The sequence below is a fragment of the Protopterus annectens genome, chromosome 10.part0 (genome assembly GCF_019279795.1).
Source record: "Protopterus annectens isolate FY-2018-M chromosome 10.part0, PAN1.0, whole genome shotgun sequence".
Lineage (NCBI taxonomy): Eukaryota > Metazoa > Chordata > Ceratodontiformes > Protopteridae > Protopterus > Protopterus annectens.
The window spans coordinates 57,943,530-57,971,386 of NC_056744.1; the positions used below are offsets into that span (position 1 = coordinate 57,943,530).

General features: G+C 38.1%; 1 protein-coding gene across 2 annotated transcripts in view; it reads left to right on the forward strand.

Annotated features, from left to right (window-relative positions):
* NDEL1 (nudE neurodevelopment protein 1 like 1) overlaps nt 1–27,857 on the forward strand; it is a 565,699-nt gene that overhangs the window by 473,536 nt on the left and 64,306 nt on the right. Inside the window, exon 9 of one of the 2 annotated variants that reach the window (XM_044085020.1) lies at nt 16,766–16,800. The exons of the other annotated variant lie outside the window; for it this stretch is intronic. Coding sequence (XP_043940955.1) covers nt 16,766–16,800 — 35 coding nt within the window. The remainder of the gene's footprint in view (nt 1–16,765; nt 16,801–27,857) is intronic. 2 annotated transcript variants of the gene reach the window in all.

The window sequence follows — 27,857 nt, forward strand, 5'->3', positions numbered from 1 at the left end:
ACCAAAGACATTTTAGAGGCTGCTACTTGGAGCTCCGTGCATACATTTGCCAAGCATTATAATTTACCTTTATACTCCAGATCCCGAGCAGGTTTTGCCACTGCGGTTTTGCAAGGGATCTTAACTACACCATAATTTTATTTCTCCTCCTCCCCCAGTTTGACTATGGTATTCTACCCATTTGTAAGGACTGCAGATGCATCCTTGAAGGACATAGTACAGTTTTGTACCTACCATAAATGTAGATGTCCGATAGGAATGCATCTGCAGTCAGGATTACCCACCCTCCTTCCCCTCTGTGGTACTCCTAGGGTATTTGCCCATCTTGTAGCTAGCTGGGGGAATCTATTATGGTGTATTTGTTTGTATATATGTACATACATGCCTATTTTTTGTTTGCTTTCTATTATTTGGAATCATTTGCATTTATCCAAATTTAGCCTTCCTAGAGGGCACCTGGCATCTGGGGCAAGAAACACTGAGGAAAATGGCGTTGGCTGATGCCTTTATACCCGAATAACTGCAGCTATGACGTCGGGTGAAGTGCGACACCAGCCGAGGCCAGACCCAGACTTTGGAATCCGGACGACCGAAGGGCTGCCTGACGACAGGACAACCCCATTTGTAAGGACTGCAGATGCATTCCTATCGGACATCTACATTTATGGTAGGTACAAAACTGTACTTTACATCTCCTTGATGTTCATAGACAACTTAATTTTTACCTTCACAGAGCAAAAAGGTACAGGAAGTCTGATCAACTTTTTCTATCTTTCTCTCCTAACCATTTAGGTTAAGCAGTCTCCAGAACTACTTTGGCTAAATGGATTACTGATTGTATCTCTCTCATTTATTCCCAAAAAGATGTTGAATTGCCTTGTTCTCCTTAGGCTCACTCTACCAGATCTATGGCTACTACTTCTGCCTTTTCTTCTAGAGCCTCAATTGATGATATCTGTGCTGCAACCACTTGGTCAAAGTCTCATACTTTTGTTACACATTACAAATTGGACATTGTCTCTGGAAGCAGGGTCTCCTTTTTTTCAACAGTACTGTGACATAGCCTTCCTTGAGGGCTTCCCAAGAGTTACATAGCTGGGGGCTTTGACCCATCACTGAGGAAGAATGAAAAGGACAACATCAGATATAGAAGTTATAGAATTACCATAACTTGGCATCTGTATTGTCCATTTTCATTCTTCCTCACCTTCCCTCCCAGCCATCCCCTGGCCTTGTCTCTTCTAGAAGATGCCTGGATGAATTTGGAACCTATAAGTTCCGCATTTGAGTCCCAAACTTTTTTGGTCTGTCTTGTTTCTATAGTTCTCTTGGGCAATAGGGCAACAAACTCGATCTGAGGAGTCTGGTAAGATATAGTGCATTATGGGAAGAGGGAGGAGCTTGAGACTCAGATCCAAGTCTTGGTAATCCAGTCGGATCTGTAACCCATCAGTGAGGAAGAATGAAAATGGACAACACAGATTTCAACAAACTGTGCCTAATCTTGAATCTTGGCAAATCTCACCTTTCACTTACTCAGAGTAAGAACTTCTTTCTTTTGAACATCCTGGAACTCGCACCAAGGAATGAAGTAGTGGAGTAGCCTTCCTCCAGAGGGTAATACTTTCCAGAAACCTCATCATATTGGCTCAGCTGGGCACAAAGTGGAGTGCCTGTGAGGCCTGGTGGGTGACTGCTTGGCTATACTGTGCTCCTTCACCAATGAGCATGTATGCTTCTGCACGCATTCACATAGAGCTTCCCCACTGATGTGCTGTGGTTGATGCTGAACATTTATACCTGGCCGTCTGTTCAGTGTTGTATAAGATACACCTTTCACCAGTAATTGTTGGCATTGTTGCATCCACCCACCCACTCTCCCTCTAGTAGGTGGTCCAGAATTGATGCTCAGTCATACTGCACCTCTAGCCAGTTGATAGAGCAGAACATCTGGGTCATAGTGAGGGCTTTTTCCCTGTAAACCATGGAGCTGACTTATTCAGAGTAAGATCTTTAGGTCTACTGTGTTTTTGTACTTGGCTCTAATATGTGCATACATCTCTGAGTGAGTTTAAAAGTCAGACAGTAAAATGCTGCCAGTTAAAGGTCGTAAAATGTATGATAAAAGTTCACAATATTAACCACAAACTACCACCACGGCACAGGTACAAACTTAAAAAGTAGTGTAATGCAGACCAAAGAACCAGTGTAAAATAAAGGTAAGCACTTTCACAGCACATAGCTGCTTCATCAAACCATAAAACAACTTCAAAACATTACATGCATAAACACACTCTAACAACCAATGAAAAAAGCAAGCCAATCATGTGATACAATCATTCATAAAAGCAGTACGAAACTAGCCAATCACTTCAATGAGTCAAACCTCTGTTCTTAAGCATAGGCTTAAGGGTTAGACGCCCATTTAAACCTGGGTATCTGTCTGCTTTTAAAGTGACCATTCATTTCAATTCATTACATTACATTCTATCATAAATATCACCACCCCTGTGATTTTCCCTGGTAATCTCCAAGACTGCAGATTTAAAAGTATGATCTGAACCACACTCTTAAGACATGTTTTGTCAAGGCATTAGATAATTTAGCAATAACCCACGCTTGGGTGTGGGTAATGCTGGATTTACCCATGGTTGGTGTGGTTTGGTCACGAGGGCAAAGCCCGAGTGGCCAAACAGACAACCATGGGTAAATCCAGCATTACCCACACCCAGAAGTGGGTTATTGCTATTATACAATGACATCATTTAACAAAAAAATACGTACTTTTCTTAAATAATGGCATTGTATAATTTTTATATTTGAGGTCAGTAAACTGCGTACGCATGCGCAGTACATCAGAGCTGTGGGTGGAAGCAATGGAGAAAGCAAGATCTCCATTGCTTTTTACAAAGTGTGTCGCTATGTTAAAGGAGTTTAACATAGCGAGACAGCTTTTAAAAAAGCAACGGAGAATCTCCGTTGCTTTTTTTAAAGCTGTCTCGCTATGTTAAACCCATTTAACATAGCGAGACAGCTTTAAAAAAAGCAACGGAGAAAGGAAGATCTCAGTTACTTTTTCTGTCTCTGCTATGTTAAACTCCTTTAACATAGCAAGACAGTTTCTAAAAAGCAACGGAGATCTTGCGTTCTCCGTTGCTGTAAAATAAAAAAAAAAAGACTTATACCAATGGAAAAAGTCCAAGCGACCGGACCTTTTTCCATTAGTACAAGTCTGATTTACAATGTGCACGCTGACCAGTCAGCGTGCACGTTTTGGAATATTAATAGGGGGTCATTGTATAATTTGCCATTCCTAATATCACTAACATAATCTAGTATTCTTTCTTTCAAAATCTGATTTGTGTTACTGATGTAAACGGCAATTTGCTGATGTCATTCATATCAGCAAGATTTGTTTTATGATGAATTGGAAGATGAACAAATAACTGCAGTTACCTGTGTCTGAAAAAAAGAGGAGGAAACTATGAGAAGAGGTAATTAGAGTTTAGAAGAGAAAAGGAAAGCAATGCAACAATAGCATCCATTTAAAGAAAATACTTAATTTTTTATATTTGAGGTCAGTAAACTGTTAGTACCAAATCTGTTAAGGAAAAACCTTTTAAGAAAACGTAAGCAAGTCCACACTTAAGAATAGTGAAATGTAACATAAAAGCTTGAGAAGTCCTACTCTAGAGTTGTGCTGTGTGTAATGCTGAAAACAACAATCTAACAGAAGTAGTTTGGAAAGATTATGGAATAAAGTTGGAATACATTTATTTTCATTATTATACTTTTTTATGTATCTAAAATACATTGATTTACTATAATTTGCTATTAGAAGCTTCCTGAGGTCATGGCCTTTAGACTTTATGCATAGCATTGTAGTCAGTGCTGAAAAAGTTACGCTTGAGAGTAACATATACTGGTCTAAGTGCCTTCTACAATTCTAAACATAACTATAATGAAATACAAATTTTTGGAAACAAAATATCTAAATTGCAGATTGCAAAAAAATATTGATCCTCTAAATAACATAGTAATGTTTTTTTACAGCAGGCAAGGCCCCCCCATCTCCTACTATAGTTGCTGACCCCAAGGTCATACAACAGTGGGAATATGAGGCAGCTGTCATATTCCAAGGGGAAATTGCAATTAAACCATCCAAGAAGAATACTGAAACTATGTATTAACACTGCAGAATTGCAATACTACACAAGCGTGATTGTCATCATGTATTCCTCACTCATTTTCGTGAATTAAGACACTCCTGAACTGAGATTCCTTTTATGCACTCTACTGGCCTACATGCCTACAGTATGCAAACAAGTTAGTTTCTTAGAACAGTTAGGACAGGAAGTAACATGGGTAAACTCACTATCCACAATCTAATGCTCAACGTGATAGGTTATCATCAGTCCACAGTGGATCATAGTCCACAGTGGATCATAGGAAGTTACTAGACTGTTGGCCCTGAGGCCCTTACAAGCCTAGCCAAGAATTTAGCCCATGTTCCGACAAGTCAGCATCCGTATGATATTATCAAAGGACATTAACGTTGACTGTTACGTACTCGTACTTAATTTTATTGGAGTATAGAAGTACCCCAGTGCAGGTTTTTGGTCTGTCACCAGTTCAGTTACTGATTGCTCTTGGATTAAAGACTAGATTTTCTACGTCTACATCTTTAATAACTCCAGAAATCTAAATCCAGGTACAAGCAAAACTAATACAAACATTCTAGACAGAAGTTATGTTGTGATTAGCGTATGAACTATCTATTTTCATTAAAGGAAGGAGATAAGGTAAGAATTCTAGGTTCCAGTGAGAAAGTATTTGAGGCTGGTGCTTGAAGCATTGTGAGCAGCCAGCGTCATTTGGTTTTTGTACTGTTATTTACTACAGTTTGCAAACTGCTTTGAATAAACAGATGACATATGTAAAACAAAATGGATCTCATAGTGACTGCTGGATTTACAGACTGTACTGAAAATGCCATTAGTGGCAAGGAGATATTGACTCATTACAGCAGAATGCACCTCCAAGTATTTCTGCACTTACCTTCTACTGACACCTTGAGGTGTCAAATACTGCTTGTTCATATTTGCATTAATTCCAAAACTGTGCTACATACAAGTTATGAGAAGATTTCATCTTAAAGCATGCATGATGACAAACACAAATGTGTTGATTTTTTAACTTCTGTCTAAAGCAGCTAAAGAGATATTGAATATTATTTGTATACTGTTCATTTGTATTGTAATAAGTTTCACAGAGGTGGCTAACTTCACGGCACCCATGCCAATGGAAAATAGATGCATGACTGCCGAATCATACACCAATGCTCTGTACGAACACGAACATAAATGCATAGAACTAGCCATACCCAACAGAACCAATATGCTCTCCTCCGAAAAAAGGAAGCCAGTCTGGTGGTCCCCTGCCATTAATAAACTCTACAACAGAAGGAAGAAACTGTTGCAGATAAAGGAAAGTCCCAAGACAAGAAAAATTCCCTTATTGGCCTCAACAAAAAGTTGAGATCCCTCGTCAAAACCTCCAAAGCCAGCTATGAAGGCAGAATTGCAGCAGACACTAAAAACAACCACAAAGCCTTCTATAGTTGTATCAAGAATCTCCATGGCATTACCCATATTTGCTCTGAGTTACTGCACAATGGTAACTCTTATACTGAGCCAGCAGATATTGCCAATATAGTGGCCAAACAGATTCAGTACCATCTTTACCCCTCTCTCTCCCCCTAAAGGACCAATCTCAATACATGAAGAATGCCAGGCACCCAACATTACTGCAGCACAAGTTAAAGCTGCATTCTCTAAGCCCAAGAATACAGCTTCCATGGGACCCGACAGTATCCCTGGCTGTGTTCTACATGAATTACAAAGTGAACTGGCACCACATATGTGTGCTCTGTTCACTCATAGCCTCACCTTAGGCTTTCTCCCTACCGAATGGCACACTGCTACAGTCATCCTCTCCATAAGGAAGGAGCGACTACAGACCCTGGAAATTATCGCCCCATTAGCCTGACAAGTCTGATATGTAAGGGTATGGTGCTCATCATCATGGACCTAATTAACAAGGATATAGGGAATCTCCAAACTCTAGATCCCACGCAGTTTGCTTTTGTGAAAGGTAGATTATGCCTGCTCAGCCTGGTTGACTTCTTTGAGTCCGTCACCAGCGCGGTGGATGAAGGTAAGGCAGTTCATACAGCCTACCTCGAGCTGGCCAAGGCCTTTGATACCATTCCTCACTCAGAAATTATTGATAAACTCAGCAAACTAGGCATCAAACTCTATATCGTTAGGTGGGTTGCAAACTGGCTCACAGATAGAACACACAGTGTGAAAGTAGTGGACTCCAAGTCAGACTGCCAGCCAGTCACGAGTGGAGTCCCACAGGGATCGGTCCTGGGTCCTCTCCTTTTTGGCACCTACTTCTTAGACGTCCAGGCCAACACAGAGGGACTCTGCCTGACCAGATTCACAGACTGCAAGCTGGAAGCCATCAACTCCCCAAGTGATGCAGACATCTTACAGAAAGGCCTCACTGAGACCAATGACTTGTGTCAAAACCATGGCCTTAAGCTTAATGCCAAAAAATGCATCATCCTCCCCTTTGAGAAAAACTCAGTTCCCACTAATTACCACATCGATGGGAGCCCACTGAACACTGAAGGCGTTATAAGAGGTCTGGGGACACAGGTTGACAGCAACCTCTCCTTTGACCACCACATTGCCACTGTGGTCAGAAAGTCCTATGTGACACATCTCATTGCCAAGGGTTTTGCATCCAGGAAGAAAGAGGTCCTCATTTCTCTCTACTCTTCCCCCATTAGAACAATCATAGAGTATAATGCCCCATTTGGCATGTACCTCACTAGACACCTGCAACAGCTGGAGAGGCCACAAAAGTACCTCATGAAGAGGATCCTAGGCCTTAAACATATGTCGTACATGGACAGAGTCAAAGAACTCCAGCTATTCTCTGTCTCCTGTCGTCTACTAAGAGACGATCTCTGCTTGACTTGCAAAGCCATGTGCGACCCAGCTTTGTTAGAAATGCTACATCTAAAGAAATCCTAATCCCTCCGCACCACACACTCCAAAGACCTCAACCTCATTACAACAATCAAACAGAACATGCTGGAGGGGCAGGTTCATAACCCATAGACTACCCATGCTCTGAATAAACTTCCCTTACATGTCAAGCAAAGCACCTCACCAGCCCTCTTCAAGTGAAATCTTGATGAGTGGATGGGAAATAGAAAATTCACCCCGGGGATTACTCCAGTGGCTCTACTTGATAGAAGCACTGGGAACTAATGACGGGCGGCACAATGCCAGGGCCATACCTCTCAACCAGGAAACTTCAAAAATCTGGACAAGGCCCATGAAAAATAGGTACAAATCTGTACGCTGATTAACGTAAAATTTGCATACCTAATTACACAACCCCACCCACTCCAATGGAATTGTAGGATACTAGCTTTCAAATGCAAACTGAAGAACAGAGCCAAAATATAGCACCAGAGCCCCCCTGCAGCCATTCCAATGTCCCGTTACCTGGCTAGTTCACCCCATTTACCATAAACATTAATGTGTGCATACTGCTCTACTTCTACAATGATTATTTGGATTTTATTTTTTACATTTTATAGCACAATGCACTAACACGAAATCAATAATGTCTCACAATGAAAGTAGATTTGGCATTAAAACCTCTCTGCCCTTGAAACTCACATTAATTGAAACAGCATTGAAACCTACACCACATCCAAAGAAAATGCATCTGGCCAGTAACAGTGGATAAAGATCATCTTTGAGCTGTTTTCAAATCAGAGGCCCCTTGCACACAAAGCAAGAAGCATGCATGCATTCTTTGATACACCTTCCTGACTTTATTAAATTATATTCCTTGTATAGTGCAGCAAACTTGTTAGACTTAAGTTAGAGCGCATTTTAAATTTGTTGTTTGAACATTTTTCCAGTAGGCAGTGAAGCAAAATGCATGCACCAATAATGACAAAACTGCCCTATTTAGAACATTTCCATGATAATAGTCTATTTCTACACACACGATATATATATATATATATATATATATATAGATATATATATATATATATATATATATATATATATATATATATATATATATATATATATATATATCACAGTAGTGTAAGCCATAGGCATGTTGCACAGCTTCTTGCACTTATTTTCAGTTTTTTTTTGGGGGGGGGGGGGGGCAAAAGGCAAAAAAACAGGGACACATTTTAAACATTGCTTATATAATTTTGGAAAGGTGATTGAATAAAATGTTGCCACTGAGCATTTCACTGCCAAGTCTTGAAACCAGGTCCCTGTGCACTACAGTCAGAGTAACATACCACTAAGCCAAATCAGCAGTTTCCTGAAAGACAGGAAGACTGAAACTTAAATGGCTATCATTTAGTGAATTCAGTTCTCACGTCTCACCATAGCTCTCAACCTCTTAGCACAAAAAAAAAAAAAAAAAACAGAACAAAGCCAATAATGGGGGAATACAGACCCAGAATAGGGACACATTTCAAATACTGATCTTATAAACTTAGAAGATTGCTAGAATAAAAGGATTTGTTTTACCAATTTATTTTCCGAAGAATATGAAGTTTGAAATTCAAATGCAATCCAGTCCTGAAAACCAGAGATTTAATGAGGAACAGAACAAAAATGGAAGGCATAAATTCACAAGTAGTGGTCGCTAAGGACTTTAGGCTCTTTTTACCTGTACCCAAGTTACAAGATTTGAGTCTGAGTACCTCTAGCCACCAGATGTGTTCTGTTGGGGACATTTTCTCTCACACACACACACACACACACACACACACACACACACACACACACACACACACACACACACACACACACACACACACACCATGGCTGAGTGCTGTTAAACAAACACGACCTCAGGTAGTAACTGGCATTCCTGCAATGTTCATTGATGAAATCAAGTAAAAAAGTTATGTTAAACCTCATTTTTCATATAATTTATAACACCATTCTTTAGCAACCCCTGACTAGCTATAGAATAATAAAACCTTCAACAAATGCAATAGGCCATATATGAATAAAGTGGATAAATGCTGAAAATTGACATAAATATGTTTTGGGCAACTACAATGACTGTAGTCAAAATTGTGAATATGCCTCTTCCTGTTGCATTAACTGAAGAAGAACCTGCAAATCTCAAACAGCTTGATGACATATTGAGAATGAGACAATGGTGCTGTGTATTTTCTTCATGGCGTCATGCAAAGGATTCCAGATTCATGGAATGGACTTCCTAAGATGATACACTTAAAAATGTGCATGATGACCATAATCCATAATGCTTTTTATTGGGAAAGGGAAGAATGTTGTTTAACAAGAATTTGCTGAATAATGCTTAACAGTAAACTGAAATACAGTAGATCAGGGGAGTCCAGATTCATAGAATGGCCTTCCTAAGGTGATATCTAAATGTGTGCATGGTAAACAATGCTTTTTAGTGAGACAGGGGATGAATATTGATTGTCAGGAACTTTCTGAATGCTGCTTAAAAGTAAATTGAAACTTATTGAGTCAGGTAATATCTGAGCTTTGTGGGCCAGCCATGTTTTGATATCTTCTGTGCTTCTTTTAACTAACTCGTAACAGTGACTTTCTTTATCTATGTATGTTGCTCTACATTTTAAATCAGTTCCAGTAGGTATTAAAAAAGTCCTACCTACAGTTTAAAATGTCATTTAATACATGAACAACAACAACTATTACAACAACCATCTCCAGCAGGAGTATCTGACGTTAAGAAAATAAACCATAATAGCAGCCAGCTAAGCCAAATCATTGCACTTCAGACTTCTGGCACATCCAGCCCTAAGTTTATCTGGAAGACAGTAAAACGCCTAAAATGTCAAATCATAAACTCCACCCCTACCTCATCTTCTTCAGCTCCCTTTACCTGTCCCACTACAGCCGAAGAAGATAAAAACTTTTTCATCTCTTCCATCATCGATATCACTAATTCTTTTTCCACCTCTTACACACCTATACTCTTCCTGATAGTCACTCACCTCCCCTCAATTACATCCTCTAGCTGAATATGCTGCAACTTTCTTCTTTCCATGAATGAATACCGAAGAAGCAAAAGTATTCTTGAAAAGTTTGAAACCTTCCTCTCCTGATTTCAGCACTCTTCGTCTGATTTTACTTGAGGGCCACTAAAAAAAATTACAAAACTAAGTACTGGTATTTTCACTTTCTCCCTGACTTCAGGAATAGGCCCAGCAACCTTCAAGCATGCATACATTATTCCTTTACCAATCTTTTCTTTCTTAAAAACCTCATACACTTTTTTCATATCTCAAATTTCTCTCCATTTGCAAAAACATTTAAAAATAAAATAATTTAAAACAACTTTTCAAGCATATTAATATCTATGATCTTCTTACGGATAAATAGCATAGCTTGAGGAAAAAAAGTTCAATACTTAACATCACTGATGGACTCATTACTGCTGGCCTCTTCATAGATACAAATATGATTTCTGTGAGCTGTGCAATGGTCAGAAACAAACAAATTCCCCATGAGTTGTGTCCATGTTTGCAAAGTGCAGCTTAATGCAATCAGTGCCACACACACACACACACCTCGCTTGCTCTATTAGGTACCTTACCTTACAACTCCTTCAAGGTACGGCTCGCTCACTCTATTAGGCATTTGGCGTTCGTTCTGCTAAATCCATAGTCCTCGTAGGCTCACTCTGCAAAAGCCCACCGGACACGGCACAACTCCTTCAAGGCAGTCCTCCTAGTATTCAAACAGATGCGCGTCACGCGCACATCCGAGCTCAGTTCCAACAGGCTGACGGAGCTGACGTCATCGCGCATGGGATGACGTCAGTTGCAAAAGCGGGAAAGTCTAAAAATTAGATTTAAAAAATCGGAAATGAAGGGGTGCCACTCAGGAATCGTGGCACCCCATTTTTGGGACCCCAGAACTCGGTAAAAAACGAGTAATTCGGGACAGTTGGGAGGTCTTGCCAGGGCACTTCTAAATACTAGGCTTGTAAAGACCCCACGGCCATTAGCCTAGTACACACCTATGAAGGTGATAACTCCACTTTTTAAAGGCTCAAGCCACACCCACTGGGATTTAAGTCCACACACAAAAGAGGTGTACTAGAGGGATTGAGTTAAGGAAAGTGTATAGAGCAGTGTCCCAGTAGTTGTCCAAAATAGGCACCTCAAAGGGTGGCTGATACAGGACTTTTCAGTTTATCGTGGTGAACATACCTCTCAAGTGTACCTCATTACGAGAAATCTATCTCATTTGGGGTCTTAAAAAGTTCATGTTGCTCAAAGCTCCACATTGAAAGGGTGTGTAATGCATTCAGTGATAGTTTTTTACCTGATGTCCATGGCAAATAGAAATTAATCATATTAATTCATTAAAATATCTTTTTTGTAAGTAAAACCAGTATATTTTAACCATAATATGACCTTCCTAGTTGAAGTAGTTAGTAAGTGTTCCACATTTTGAGGGCTAGTGTTCATTTTTGAGATGGGAGGTTGAGAGCTATGGATGCTGAACATTCAAATGGTTTGTCCCCAGATCAGTCTCCTATCAAGTTATTGCCAGTGTTTCAGTCTACAGATCCTACCTAAAAATTCAAAATCGGGAAGATTAAGCAAGTTGTACATTTAAACATTTTGTAAAGGTCAAATGTATTAGCTACAACTGTAATGTGTCATGAGAACTGTTGTGTGTTTGTTTTGGGATCTGTTGGATGTAAATGCCATTTGAAAGTTTAGAAGAAATGTAATATTTGAATGTAATATCTGAATTATGCACTTAATAATATGCACCTGAAAAGATGAGGTAATCTTTTGCGTCTGAAAAGTGGGAGTGTAGTCTATGTACTTGTGCATGTTTGTGTTTTTTCTAAAGTATTGAAGCTTTTAGCCTCAGAGTATTATATTTTCATCATGCTGCTTGGTTTCTTGTACATTATTTTGAAGTGTGTAAAAGTACATTGTTGAAACTGGCATCACAGAAGCTTCATGTCATACCTTATTTATATTTGCAAATACCAAGTTTTAAGTTTTGTTTCCTTGAGACAAGATCATGGAAATTTACACCTCTGTTATGCACAGCTCTTCACTTGCAAACAGTAGCAAGAAAGTTTCTTAGGTCTGTGTCACATGCCTTTCTGTATCCTGTTGGTCCAAAATTTAAGACTTCATATGAGAAATCCTTACTGACTGCTGGGGAAAATTGTAGAAATAGTCTTCTGCCTCAGTACTGACTGTAGAGCTTTTGTGGAAACGATCCACAGATTCATTGATGAAAAGTCATTCTTATCCTTCCATCTATGAGAGGCAAAATTCTGTGATGGGCAAGTCCACATTACTTTAGGAAACCGCAAATATGAATTTCTGTTGTACTTCAGAATGCATTCATACATGTCCATTCTTATCCTTCTTGCTGTAAACCAATTTTCTGTGGTAGCTACAGCCAGAAAAATCTGACTTGGGCTTGCCATTTTTATCCCCATGTTTTGTTTTCCTTCCAATTTTTCAGAAAAAAAAGATGCTTCAAGATATTAATGGAGAACTGATTTATTTGACCTCCAAGTCTAGGATTGATGGTTTCACTCGGACCACCATAATCAGTATAAGATACAAGTAGCAGTAGCCTGGGTGTTTATGGCCACCTAGACCAGCTTAGTCTAAAACCTTGTCAGATCATTATGGCAAGTGCAGCAGTGATGTGGCACATCAGCAGAAAAAAGGGACACCATATCCTGCCAAGTCTGAGAAGTAAAAGATCTTCCTATCTGGCAGAACTCATAAAATCAAACACTTTAATAAAAAGCTGAAATCCAAGCTCAGAATTCAGTTTAAATCCCAAAAGTGTTGAGGTAAAAACTTGTAAGTAAATCCAAGAAATCCAGAACTAAACAATGGACAAGCGCTTTCGGCTTAACCAGCCTTCTTCAGATCCTGTAGTTTCCTGTTCCTTCGGAGACTATACCAATTTTCGTAACCATGGATATGAAGAATTTATTCACGGATACCCAACGAATATGGAATTAAAGCAGTTCGTACTTTCCTAACGCTGGACAACACAATTTCTACTAATGCTACAGTGCAAATTTGCTCTTTATTAAGCATTATTTTGGAAAACAATGTTTTTGTTTTTGAGAACTGAACTGTTACTATTGGGAGTGGCCATGTTTTAGTTAAGTCTGAGAAGTAGTGCAACACAACTTACATTGCTACATTGCTAGCAATGCAGTTAATAGGTGAGTAGAATTCTCTTGCAGAAGTCCCAACCAGACATCTGTCTCAAACCCATGGATGGCAACTTCACAGTACATTTTTTCAGGACATTATTTTGGGAATACCACAAACAAGTTTTTCTCGCATATCGGAATGCCTGTATGTATTTTGTTTCTTCACCTTATTTTCATGCCATACCTTGGAAAGCACCTTCCTTTTCCTTCACGTGGATATGAGAAACAATGTATGTCTGGCCTCTGGTTCCCTCATCTCAGAAGGGCATTGCTCAGTGTAAGACCAGACAAGACCAAGCTAATTCCTATTTCTTCACTGTAGCCCAGTCATTCATGATTTTCATTTCTACTTCAGCCAAGTTCTCCTCCTCTGTTACCTCTAAAGATCTTGCTGCGGTTTCAGCAACAGAGTACAGTCCTTGGGACTTCAACTTTACAACATAAAAGTTAATTTTGCCACCCTTTGAACTAACAATTTCAACAGTCTTTTTTTGTCACAGAAAATGCTTTCCTTGGTAGCATTTCCTGACAGAAGAGTAGTATTTTCTGATAGAAGAATTTCAGAGCCACAAGCCTTGTTCTGTAAATCACATTACCCAAATTTTCCACTGTGTGTGAGTTTCTGTGAAGATTAACCCTTGTTATAACTAAACTAGTCACATTTCTAACTCAAGTCAGTGTAGCTACCCAGGTTGTTCTTCACATATGAGAACTGAGAACAGAGAACATCAGTTACATACTGTGGACTTTCACAGACATTTGAGTACTATACCAAAAAGACTTTGTCCAATAAGAAAAGAAGATAAACTCTGTATTCTTCATGAAAGAAAAGCAAAACCTACTAGAGAGACAGCAAAAGAGAGTTGTGTATTTTTATCAGTAATGTGGAGACCCTGTTATAACAGATTTTCAAAATCATTGCAACACCATGAGTACCCTTCAGTTTTCCTTGTTACTGCTGTGGAGGTTACTAATAGCCGTATAAAGTATTAAGTAGATGCATACTTTTAATGTGCTTTGCTTGCAAATATCTCCAGTCTATACCTGTGTACAACATGGATATTACCTATCTTATGGCCAGTGGTTCTCCCTCACAATAACTGATGTGGGTACACATCAATTCTACTTGTATTGGAGTCTCACACTACCTGATATTACTAGTAATTTAGGCATGAGACCAGCAGTAATGTAGTTCAGGTATGGAAACGTGATTAAGTAATCCAGTATTTTAAGACTTACTACTGCAGTGAACTCTCCTTTGAGGATTTCCTGTTATGGTGACTGTCATTGTGAATCACTGCTATCTTTGAGAGGGTGTTTGCATTGTTTGGCACTTAGCCTAGCTGCTGTCCATTTTGGCTAGGGAGTCTAACTACCTGACTGCAGAAGTCCGAGCTTGTGAGTGTGAAACATGGACTTCCATGTCTTTGTTTTAATAATGTTACTTGCTTAGAAGTGTTTTCCCCTTTTTTCAAAATGGAGGCTCAGAAAATTAGAATTCTGGCTCTGGACATCCCATCTTGTTTCTTATAAAGACATTCTCAGCATGAACTAAAGGAGGTAAGTGCACTAAGCTTGGGAGGTTGAGATCAGAAAATTAGAATAGTACTCCTATGCATAGCACAAGCAGAAAACTAATTCAAAGTGGAAAGGGATGATGATGAAACACAGGGAAAGCTCAAGAAACAAGGAGAGACTGGGATTTTGGATGCAGATCTTTAAGGAGAATAACAATAGTCATACAGAATATTATATCCATAAAGTAGCAGAAAGTATTTTAAGAACTAAAACAACATGAGAATGGAGAAAGATTCTGCCAATAGGAATAACTGCAATTGGAGATATAGACAATAGACAAAGGAGGGGGGGGTGGCTGGAATTTATTGGAGAAAACTGGCAAAGGAAACGAGGTATTGGGAGCAAATAACCATAGAGTGGAAGATGATAGAATGGAAAGACACCAATAATTTATTTGGACTGCAGGTTAGAGATTTCCTTCCCTATCAGGGATTGATATCGGAGTATAGGCAAAGAGAAAGAAATAAGGGGTGGTCTAAACAAAAGACTAGCACTGGTAGAATTTTTAATAGAGTCTAGAACAGAAGCTGCCATTAAAAAAGGAATGATTAGTAGAGCATTTAAAATATTGCATGATAACTATAAGAATCGAGCAATCAGAGGAGGTTAGAAAGGATTGGGAAGAGAGATTGGATAAGCAATTCACAAAGAATACGCGGCTATATCGATGTTTCCCAAATATGCAACAAAATCTAGAAGATTTAGGATTTTTGCCTGGAAATGTTTACATAGATATTTTTATACCCCAAGTAGACTCCAGAGAATATTTTCCTCTGGCAGACAGTAAATGTTGGAGGTGTGAAGGGGAAGAAAGAGGTAACTGGGAACATATGTTTTTGGGAGTGCACTGAGTTGATGGACTTTAAGGATTCTCTGCGGGATGCCCTGTCAGAGATACTGGGTGGGCAGATTGGTCTGACGAGGGAGATGATTTTTTTGAGCTCTGATACAGAATCAGAATTGCCTAGACGTGGTAAGGCCTTGCTGTGTCTAATAATGATGGCTTCCTAAAAAGCAATTTCTAGAAAATGGAAATCAAAGTCTAAACCAGCTATACTGGAAGTACTGAATATTGTAACAGAAATAAAACAACTGGAGTTGAGATCTTTATAAAAGGGTAGGAGCAAACAACATGGAAATTGTGGGAACAATGCATACAAGGAAGGAATGAGGTCTAAAAGGCAATAGGACTTGAGCTGTGTAATGTTTGAGTGAAAAAGATTGGGTGGATTATAAATGATGTGTAATGTTTGCACCTGGGAGTGTGTCAGTATGGTTTGTGATGTAAAATGTTTGCGAATAGGTTGTGTCGTGGTTTGTTTTCCTTTATATAAATGTATGATTGCCTATGTAGTAAATGAGGGTTTAAAGACATTTCCTCTTTAAAAAGAAGACAGGAATTGAGTAATTGATGTAATATTGCTTAGATTGTATGATATAGCAATATATGTAAAGTATAATGTTTATGTTGATATACTTGATTACTTTTATATGAATGTAAATTTGTCTATGGCACAAGCGATAATTCAATAAAGGTGTTTGGAAGAAAAAGTGGAAAATTAGAATAGCTGCTGTGAGGGCATTTGGAGTACCCAACTTTCTTCTTACTGCAGATGATCCTCTCAAAGATGAGCTAGAATTGTGAGTATTTGCATATTTTATTTTTCTCCATAATGTAGTTTTGCCAGGAATGTGTCAAGACTTGCTTGGTTTACCCTTTAGTAATTTTCTTCACTTTTGCTGCATGTTTTATTGGTCTGAACAATTAATGAAGATCTCTTTTTCAGTTTCAGAAAATAGTAAAATGCAGACCTTCTTAGTCTGTAATGTTCTTTCTTATTAGGCAGGAAACAGTCGTGTTCCCAACATTGTTGATGGGTAATGGATTTCATTCTTTGATTAGCTGCATGCTAATCCAGTAATGGTGTTGGAGAAAGTAACATTAACATTAGACTTTTATATAGTGTGTTCCTACTAATGGCATGAAGACACTGGGGTTGTGGCAATGATCTTTATAAAATGCTGCTGTTTCTGATTCTAAACAGGCTCTTAGAAGTAATGTTTTATAAACTGCTTAGGCTATACCAGCTGAGGTAGAACATGCTGGAAACAGGGTGCTTGGAAGTATGCTGCAGTGGTGGTTAAAAATATCAGATCTTGAAATTACCCAAGAATAACACTGAATGTAAAAGTAGCAAGAAATGGGTCTGTTACCTATTAACCATGCTCAGTTGCATTAAGAAAGAAATTTTAGCACAATACCTTCTTCCACCCATTATGTATGTATTATGGGCATGTGCAAGCACCTTGATCTTTTTTTGGTTTAAAAAGGCGATTCTTTTTTTGTATAGCATAGACATATATCTTCCCCCTCAGGACTGCTGTGTGTTATGCAACTACTTATTTTCCTTTGCTTTGGCTGAAACAGCATACTCCTTTTGGCTTTGATCTTTTCAAGAATCATGGACTTTATGCTGCAGAGTCCCAGCCTGCTTTTTTCCTGCTTTGAATAATTTCTCCGATTCCTTTCTAAAAGAGCAAATGTGTGTAGACTTCTATAGCTGCCATGTTTGTGTGTCTGTGTGCGCACACACATGTATGTCTAAAATGTGATGTGGAAGCATGTATGTATACATACATATTTGTGTGTGTGATATTTATACATACACACACAACATATGTTTATGTATGGGATCATTAATTTGTACCCCTTGTATTGTGCAGCCTCAGAGTTGGTTATGTTTATTAAGGCATTGTGAGCGTGACACACACACACACACACACACACACACACCATGCACCCTTATTAGGGCAAGATTTTCTCTTAACATTGCAGAAATCAGCAAACTCATAACAAAACTTTAAGCACAAAATTTATTGTTGCAGCCACAATACTCCCAAGTAGATGAAAAAAAACCCTTCTTGGTACTGAACTTTAAATATATTATTGAGTGCTTTCGTCCATTAACAATGCAAATAAAACTTCATCAGAACAAACCTGAAACAAAATCAATTAAATATCCTCATAATGAAATGTTAAGTCAGTAAACTGTTAGAAATTGCTTCAAAATGTCATAATTTTAACTTGTTTCTTTAAGTCTTATTACACTGTTAATTGAAATAACATCATTTAAACCTAGGGATTTCTCCATTTTGAGACATAGACATATATTGCAATTTTTAACTCTTTCCGTATTTACATCTTCCCACCTGCCCTAGGGTTTCTGTAAATCGCCTCCAATGCCAAAGATTTAAACATAACACGTGTCAGAGCATTTCTGTTTCTAATACGTTGATCCAATAAAATGTGATATTAACATATTGATATTCATACACATGCTACCATAGGCTTCTGCAGCTTTATCCAACATAATATGCTGCTCAAACTTGGCACACTACTATACTAGTCTAGGAGTTAAAATAAATTTTAATAACAGCAACACACTATTAGTGAGTGAGTGTAACCCCATCAGTATTGTACATATGCATGTACTGATTCCAGTGCCTCAAAATAAAGGTACCATCTTTTTTAGAACTTTTTGCCTCAAGCAAGTTTTTCAAATTACTGCCCTTTTATATATAAATCCAGGGATGTTCCCTACAAATCTTTTTATTGTTTGTGATACTGCTACTTCATTAATTCAGCTTATAGTTGAATTTCCAGGATGAGAGTAGGGGTAACATGAGTGAAACACGTTTTTCAAGGAAAAGTACATATAGTCTTGTAGCACACCCAACAGTATATTGTTTTTGAAGAAACGTGAGAGGTTTGATGTAACATGAGCCATCAAAGGTAAAATATTTGATAGATTTTTCGACTTGAATATTGAGCAATTTTTACTTCACAAATTAATAAATTACCATTCCATCAGTATTATGAAGCAGGGCAAAGGGTGTGGGGTATTATCATGGATAGTGAAGATTAATTTAATAGGTTAAATGTAATATTGAATTATAACTGTTTATGCTGAGGCCTGTCTCACATAGATATGGTTATGTTGGCTCAATTGCAGTTAACCCCTGCATTGTATTAATTTTTAAGAGTTAAAGAACCCAAGGTTCTCACAATATTTGCGTCCTCAAATAATACATAAAATATGTATGACCCACCCTTACAACTGATCCATAGATGCAGGTGGGTCAAAAGCACCGCACTTAATGATCTATGTTGATACTATGTTAAAACTTTTTATGAATGCATATTCGCATTTGCTGAAGGATGTATGGTATTTGTTATCTTGCTTATGATATTTTGTACAGTGGTGAAGCTATATCAACAACTGATGTCAAGGATCATTTCTTAGTTATACTTCATGAGAAAGGTTAAATGGTCTAGAGTGGCATTTGTAGAACTCTAGATTCTTGAGTAGTCCTGACATTGAAGTTATGGTATTTTTGGAATTGGTGTTAACACTAATTACATCTGTTTAAATGGTTAATATTTTAATCAAGGAACCGGAATAGTGATGGGGTGGCTGTGCCCCCATTTTTGCAAGCACTGTAATTTATTTTTGTGACTCTGTATTTGTTTCAGGGTCAACATTTGCAAATTTATATAATCTTTATATATTTTTTGGGATATTCTTTTCATCCTGTGGGTAGACACAATAGAAAAATTAAATTTATTTTTAATATACATCAGTGATGCACTGAATTTCTAAGCTTCACCAACAAGGTTTCGGAAAAGGGAATAAATTAACTGGATGCATGTATTGATAAAGATATGGATAAATATTTTTTGGGGACAAATATTTCCAGAAAAATCACTTTTGCAAATTCTTACTTGCATTTTTGCAGCTGTTACTCCATATTTCAGAAAAAAAGACTCCTTAATGGTCAGATGATCTGTTTACCATGGATGATTTCAGATGACCATGTCTTTATTAATGAACTTGATTATTTGGTAGCCTTATTTAAATGTAGGATATATCCAGATTCCTGTATCCATTCAATTCATGAAGTAGTAGTACAAAAATGAAAAAATAGAATATCAAAGACAACAGATATAATTAGACTGAGTTTCAAGCTTTACGTGAAGGCAAGTAAATGATAAAGAACATTGAATATTATAAGGTTTTTTTTTAGTAAATAAATGTATGCTTAGCAATTTTGTGTGGTTCTCATGTCTCTAGGAGACAATCTGATAAAGAGAAATGGCTAGGCAGTAATGTTGTCTGAAAGCATTTAGGTGTTTTCCCAGGTAAGAGACCTATAAAGATAAGACAAAATGAGACAGCAGTTAGTAGAATCACAGGCTGCACCATGTGTCTTAGCATGTATAACCTTTCTTTTAGGTTAACTCAAGTGTGTCATTGTGGCTGTCAGTTTGGAATATTTGCTCCTATTAGGAGGACAAAACTTAGGTTTTAGTGGGTATTGGGGTGGGGTTTTTTTGTTTGTTTTTTTTTGAGGATGTTCAATAAAACAAGTTTTGTAATACGTGACATACACTCAATTGGATATGACAAGAACCAACTGTGTGAAAGAGCAACCTGTGAAATAGTGTTTGCATGTAACACAAAAGCTGAGACTAGACATTTAACAAAAAAAAACTGTTGTACATAAAAGGTGGGAGTAAAAACTTTTTAAGACAATGATGCTTTCTGTAATGTTTTTAAATGTCAGTGGTCTTACAGGTAAGTACAAAAAAAAATTAGTGAACTATATTAAAATATGTAGAGTGCAAAATAGCTGTTCTACAGGAGACGCACTTGGAAAGAACTGAACATGTGAATTTGATAAAAGTTTTCAGGATGGTTATTCATCTGAATACCCGGGACAGAGTAAAAGAGAATTATTTATTTTAATTGCAAGAGGAGCTCCAGTAGTGATAGAAGAGAATAAAAAAGATAGTGGCAGATTTGTAGTGCTAAGGGGCTACTGTGAGGGGAGAAGGATTACACTGGCATGTATTTATATTCCACCAAAAACTGCAATAGTGGAGCTTAAGAAAATGTTGGGAGAAGTAATCCACTTTCAGCAAAGACTATTACTTATACTTGTAGACTGGAATTTGATTTGCAGCAGTGAAGGTGCCTGGGGTCTGGAGCAGAAGAGAAAATATAATAAAGGAGGAAAGATTTTTGAAGACATTTATAACATTTGGCATGGAAGATATGAATTTAGTACTAGGAGTTTGGAGTGAATTTACATTTTATTACAAAAGACACAAAAACTAGGCTACGCAAGACAGACTTTACATTTCACAAAAACATGTGTATTTAATTGAAGGTCTTGATACACACCCAATAACTATTTCGGATCATGTGCTAATAATAACTAAAATAAAAACAGAGGGTAATGAAATAAAAATGAGACACTGGTTCCTTCAAACCCATTTGTTGAAAAGAGATGAATTTAAGGAATGGGTAGTGGATGTTATTCAGAAGTTATTACAGAAGATAGACATTTCTTCTGAAATATAGCTAGGGCAGAGGTCTGCAACCTGCAGCTCTGGAGCCATCCACCTCGCTGCAGTGGCTCCCTGTAGCTTTGAAAAATAATGGCCACTGTACCACACAACACACACACACACACACACACACACACACACACACACACAAACACACACACACACAGTTACCTCTCTACTGTGCACATTTTCACAGAATGTCCTGACTTTTGCCTCATATTTTTGGTTTGTTTCACATAAAATTATGGTTTTCTGGCAAATTGAGGGCTGAAATCAGAAAAAATAGACAGCGGAGTTTGACTACAGACCCTTCAGAAAGTTCATGCTAATGCAAAATCTGTTATTCTGTCAACTTTCTAAGTTCATAAGAGCAATATTTAAAAAGTGTCCCTATTTTTGGACCTTTGTGCCCCATTATTTATAGCTTTGTCCAGATTTCTTGTTCTAAGAGGTCGAGAGATGTCACACACGCACACACACACACACACACACACACACACACACACACACACACACACACACACACACACACACTGAGAAGAATCGACCAATCCCAACAAAGGAACAAAAATAGGGACTTTTTATGTATTGCTCTTATAAACTGAGTTATTTTACATTTAGTATAATAACTATATATAAAACTTTATACTCTGTGTTATCTTGATTTTAGAGGTCAGATAGGCTTTGTGGCTCCCAATGAATTTTATTTGGTGGGAGAGGGGCCAAAAATGACTCTCTTGATAGTGAAGGTTACAGACTCTGAGCTAGGGAGTGGATATAGTTAGGGAGTGGGATAAAATTAAAGTGGAGTTTAAAAAATAGTGTGGAAGTGAAAGAAAGGGAAATATGGTTAAGAAGTAACAATTTAGAGGGACTGACAAATGTTAGTATTGCAAAATAGGGGGGATGCCTCAGAATAAGAAGAGGACCAACTGCAGAATGCTAAACGGAAAATAAGGGATTACCTCAATAATATGCATGAGTTTAGAAAGATTACAGTTAAGCAACTGTCTTGATAAGTCTAGAGTACAGAAATATTTAGTACAACAAACAACTCAGGCAACAGAAAGAAGAAAGGGCTGTTGCCAAGCTTAGAGAGTCTGTAACAAGGAAGATAAGTGATCCTAACAAAGTACTAGCAATATATTTTGGAAATTTTGTGAAAGTCTGTATAAAGCAGAGAAATATAGAAATCAAAAAGTGCAAATGGAAAAGTTTATGGAAGAATTAAATATGCCAAGGTTAGAGGTAGGTGTGAGACTCATTACAATTAGGATAGGAGGAGTTGAGATACAAATGGTGATGTATAACCAATTTGCAGGAAAGTCCCCAGGAATAGATGGTGTATTCCTGTGAAAGTTTGGAACCTAGGAGGGAAAATAAATGATAAAGATATGGAAGGTTTTGTTTAAGTATTTTAAGAGGAAGAGAAGTACCAACATCCTGGAAGAAAGTTATGGTAGCTGTAATACCTAAAGAGGGTAAAGATCCATCCGATCCAGATTCATACCTGCCCATTTCAGTACTAAATCATGATTATAAAGTGTTTGTCTGTAATGGCTAAAAGAATGGCAAACGTAATGCCAAAATTGATAGATATGGACCAGTGTGGTTTTGTGAAGGGGAGGCAAACATTTGACAACATTGACACAACATTAATGATCCAGAGGGAAGCAGAATGTAAGAAAAATACCACTGTTGTTGGCAGGTTCTTACTGCAGAGAAAGTATTTGACAGAGTAAGCTGGGACTTTATGAGCAGGGCAGTGGAGGCATTTGCATTGCCTGATAAAATTGTAAGGTTGATTAGGAAGATATGAGGAATCAGAGGTGAAAATTAAAGTGGGTGCGTTCCTGTCTTATAATTTCTTCTTGAGCAGAGGAACCAGGCAGGGGTGTTCTCTTTCCACTTTGCATTTTATTTAGAACCATTGGCAAAGAAAATAAGGGACTCAAATCCAGTGATGTAATTGATATGGTAGTCTATAAAAGCTGGTTCTATTTGAAGATGATGATATTTTATACCTGATAAAACCAGAAAATGACATTCCAGTGTTTTGGAGCATTTTGACAGTTTCATATCTTTCCTGGATGCAAAATTAATGAAGCTAAAACAAAGGCAGTAGTAAATGATGTACCCACACACAAATTGGTTCAGCAATGTCCATACTTATGGGGTCATGATTAAATTAAGTGTTTAGGAGTGTGGATTAAAAATTGTTCCAGTGTGGCAGCTAAGGATATGTGGGAAGAGACTAAACAAAAGATGATATAAAACCGAAGAAATTGGAAGCTCTGTTATATGGATGTGGATAGTAAGATACAAGAAGTTGAAATGTTTGTGTCTTGTACACAGATCAGGCATATTTTTATCAACCAGAGGAGAAGTTGTGGATAGCAAGTAATAAAGAGCTGAAGGATTTTATCTTGGCGGGGAAGACAGTAAGAGTCAAGTGGGATAAGCTGATTCTTCCACTAGAACAAGGCAGATTGGGTTTGCCTGATTTAAAGGGATATTTCAGTGCTACACAGTGAAGGCTTCTATACATAGCACAAGCAGAAACCTATAATCCAAAGTAGAAAGGATTATGATGAAACAGGAGGGGAGCTCAAGAAACAAAGTGACTGGGGTTTTGGATGCAAATCTTTAAGGAAAATAATCATACAGAATATTATATTCATAAAGTAGCAAAAAGTATTCTAAGAACTAAGCCAACATGAGAATGGAGAGAGGAGATTCTGCCGATAGGGATGACTGCCACTAGGGATATAGACAACAGGCAAGGAGGGCTGATATTTGTTGGAGAAAACTGGCAAAGGAACGAAGCTATTGAGAGCAAATAACTAGAGAAAGAAAGGTAACAAAATGGGAAGATACCAGGAATTTATTTGGACTGTAGGTTAGAGATTGCCTATACTTTGATAACAATCCTTGATAGGAAAGGCAAAGAAAATGAATTAGGCGGTTCTAAACGAAGGTCCAGCACTGGTAGAGTTTTTAGTAGAATCTAGAACAGAAGCTGCTGTTAAAAAAAGGATAATTAGTAGAGCATACACAATTTTGCATGATAACTATAAGAATTAATCAGAGGAGGTTAGAAAGGATTGGGAAGAGAGATTGGATAAGCAATTCACAAAGAACCAGTGGGGTGGGGAGATATATGTTTGTCTCCCAAACATGCAACAAAATCTAGAAGATTCAGGATTTTTTTTGGCAATGTTTGTCTCAAGCTACAGTAGTATTTTCTCACCACATAAAGTAAGGTTGATAAGAGATAGTGTGTTGTACATATTCTAGGGAGGCTTTGTGCAAGCACACTTCCAGTTTAAGTATAGGTGGTCGTGAAGGGAAGTTTTGAAAGAGGCAGGATTGTGAGCTCTAATTGATAAGAGGCAGGGAGTTCTAGTGTTTGGCTGTGTGCAAGAGTAAAGAAGCTGGCTGGGTGTGAGGTTAGGATTGTGAACCTGCAAGAGTTTCTGATCCCCCAATCTAAGGGGCCTGTTTGGGTGGTAGTAGCTAAATATGGAACCCAGGGCAGGACAATCTAGTAGTTTTAAGTAGCATTTTATGAGTTGTGGATAGTAACAAATAGGAGAGATGGTTTGGTAGTTCTAGCCATTTCAGTGCCTTAAGAGCAGTGCAGTGATGGGTGGAGTACTTAGAATTAGTTACATATTTGGCAATTGTATTGTAGCATACCCCAAGTTTGGATTTTAGAGAGCTTTCATTGTTAGTGAGTAGAGAGGCACCATAAAGGAGGGAGGGTAATAGGTGAGTTGTGGCTAGGATTAATTTTGTGGTTGGACTTGGGAATTTGTTATGTCTGTAGAGGATTCCAAGTTTATGGTGTGTTTTGTGAATGTTGTGCTGTATATGCAGGTCAGATTTCATGCGTCTGTCAGTAGCGACTCCAAGGAGATTTATGTGGTTAACGACTTTGATTATAGTCTTACTATGAGAGAAGATGGTAAACTCAGCTTTATTTAAGATGGTTATTTTCTTAGGGTTGAATAGTATGATTTTTAGTTTAATTGGGTTAATGGCTAGGTGGTTGTTGTGCATTCAGAATTCAGTGGAGGAGAAGGCCTTTTGAGTTAGTTGTAGTAGATCAGAGATGGAGTTGGCAGAGCAGACAATAGTAGAGTTGTCTGCATATTGAGTAACAGATCCTTGAGACAGAGATATATGGAAATTGTTTGTGAATATACTAAATAAGAGTGGTCAAATTATAAAGCCTTGGGGAACTCTAGTGGTGGTACTGAGAAAAGGAGATATGGAGTTTTGCCATTTATCTACTTGTCTTTCAGTTAAGTAACTAGTTTAGAGTTGGGAGGGGAAGACCGATCTTGGAAAGTTGGGTGATAAGTAAGGAGTGAGAGTGTAGAAAGTTTTGATAGGTCAAGGAAGAGAGTAGAGACAATTTTGCCAGCATCTCAGGCTCTGTTGACTGTATCCATAAAGGAAAAGGGCAGTTGTAGTATTATGGCCAGGCCTGAAGCCATGTTGTGAGGGTGTAAGTATTTGCTAAACAGGAAGATATTGACAGAATTGAATGTTGATGCACTTTTCTAAGATTTTGAAGATAGAATTGCAGTGGGTCAGAAGTTAGTGATGTTATTTTTATTGCCACCTTTATGGAGAGGTACATTCAAAGCCTTTTTCCATGTTTTTGGTATGTAGGACTCAAGGATGGATCTATTGAGAAGTATGCTAATAGGGTAAGTGAAACTGTCAGCAGCACTTTTTAGGTATTCTGAGGGTATGTTGTCAGTGGCATTAGAGCATGGTTTTAGCCTTAGTAGTAGCCTTTTTATAGTGGAGAATGAGATGGACTTTAGCGTAAAAGTAGAGGTTGTGTGGGCATTGGGCTTTTGCAAATGTTGGGTGCAAGTAGGGGAGGGGGGAGTAAGTGATGATTTAGATGGCGATGTGTAACTAGGGTAATTTGCTTGGGAGAATTTTGCTGTGTTGTTGGCTATGGAGTTGATAAAAAAATAAATTAGAGAGGCTGTTTCTTTGGGAGATTTGTCAGGGTGAGACAGGGATTTTCTTTTCTTATCTGTGTTAAGTAGTGAAGTAAGAGTTCCAGAATTTCTTTAGGTTCTGTTTGTGGTTAGACTGCAATTTTAGGTAATGTTCTTTATTATCTTTGTTGACTAGCTTTTTTATCTGGTTGCGGAGTTGTTTGAATTTTAAAAGGTCTGGGTTTTTTCTGTGTGCTTCCCATAACTTCTAAATTTTGTCTCTGGCAATGCATAAGAAGTCTAGTAGGCTTGGATAGCCAAGGGGCATGGTTATTCTTGATACTCTGTACATGTAGGGGTGCGAGTGTGCTTAGTGTATTCATGAAGGTAGTGTTGAAGTAATGAACAGCTTCATCATGAGGGAGGGTTTTTAGTGAATGCCAATCCACTGTTTTTAGAATATTGTTGAAGATTTCAGGGTTGAATGAGGTCAGATTCCCTGTTTGTTTGTACTGATGTTGGGTTCTCGGTTGTACTGATGTTGATTTTGACTGCAGGAGGAAGCACGGGTTATAAAGGCTAGGAGAGGATCACTGAGGGTGTTTGGGAGTGTTCCTGCTTAGGATATTTTGTTTAGTAATCAAAATCCTGTCTAAAATAGATCCGCTGTAGTTCCGTGATCAGTCAGATGTCACAAGGTTAGGTGATGGAACAGCATATTTGTTGCACAGCGTCATGCAGTTACAAAATAAGGTTAGTCTCATCATTGATGACCCCAGTTAAAGCAGTGAGCAAGGATGTAGGAACCGTGCTGCTGTGTGACTTACATAGAGCTGCTTTCAGAATTGGTATACGAGAGGTAACTAAGCTCAGGGCTATGTACTTTGGTGGAGAGGAAAAGAAACCAGTGTTAGGAGTATCCCTAAATTAAAACGTGAAAAACATTATCTTGGTATTATGACGCCAGTGACGATCCATCAAGATAAAGCTGAAAAAACAATGGCAAAGACCAGCAAAATGCTGAGATATATGGCCAAGTTATTAAATCTCTATTCACTTTCCCATTATGCAAGATAATACTGACCATTTCAGGAGAGCATTCTGTCTTAGTGTCTGAGTGAGTGTGTCAGAGTTGTCATGAAGGCAAAGGGAATGGGTGTGGGGGACTTGAGGTACAGTAAATGGATAAAAGTTCTATGAATGCAGACATTTGAAGACAGAAGGGGATTTGGGGAAATTTTGTGTATGCACCCTTTTGAAAGGACTTGGATATCAGCTGAGGGATGAAGACTTAATGTCTTAATGCTGGTTCTTAGACTGTTGTAAGTTCCTGTAATGCATCACTAAAGGGGAGGAGTGGTGTTGGAGTAACGGTTTATAGTGAGAGTTTTAAAGGTGTGTGGGGGAAATGTAAGGGCAGTTACATAGTGTTAGCATGCAGTTGTGGTATTCTAAGCAAGTGGTATCTTTTTAATACACGCTAACATTGCATGTAGTACAGAAGCAGTATATACTGCACAGACAGATGCCTGTGGTGGAGGAAAGGTTGCTAGGTCCTT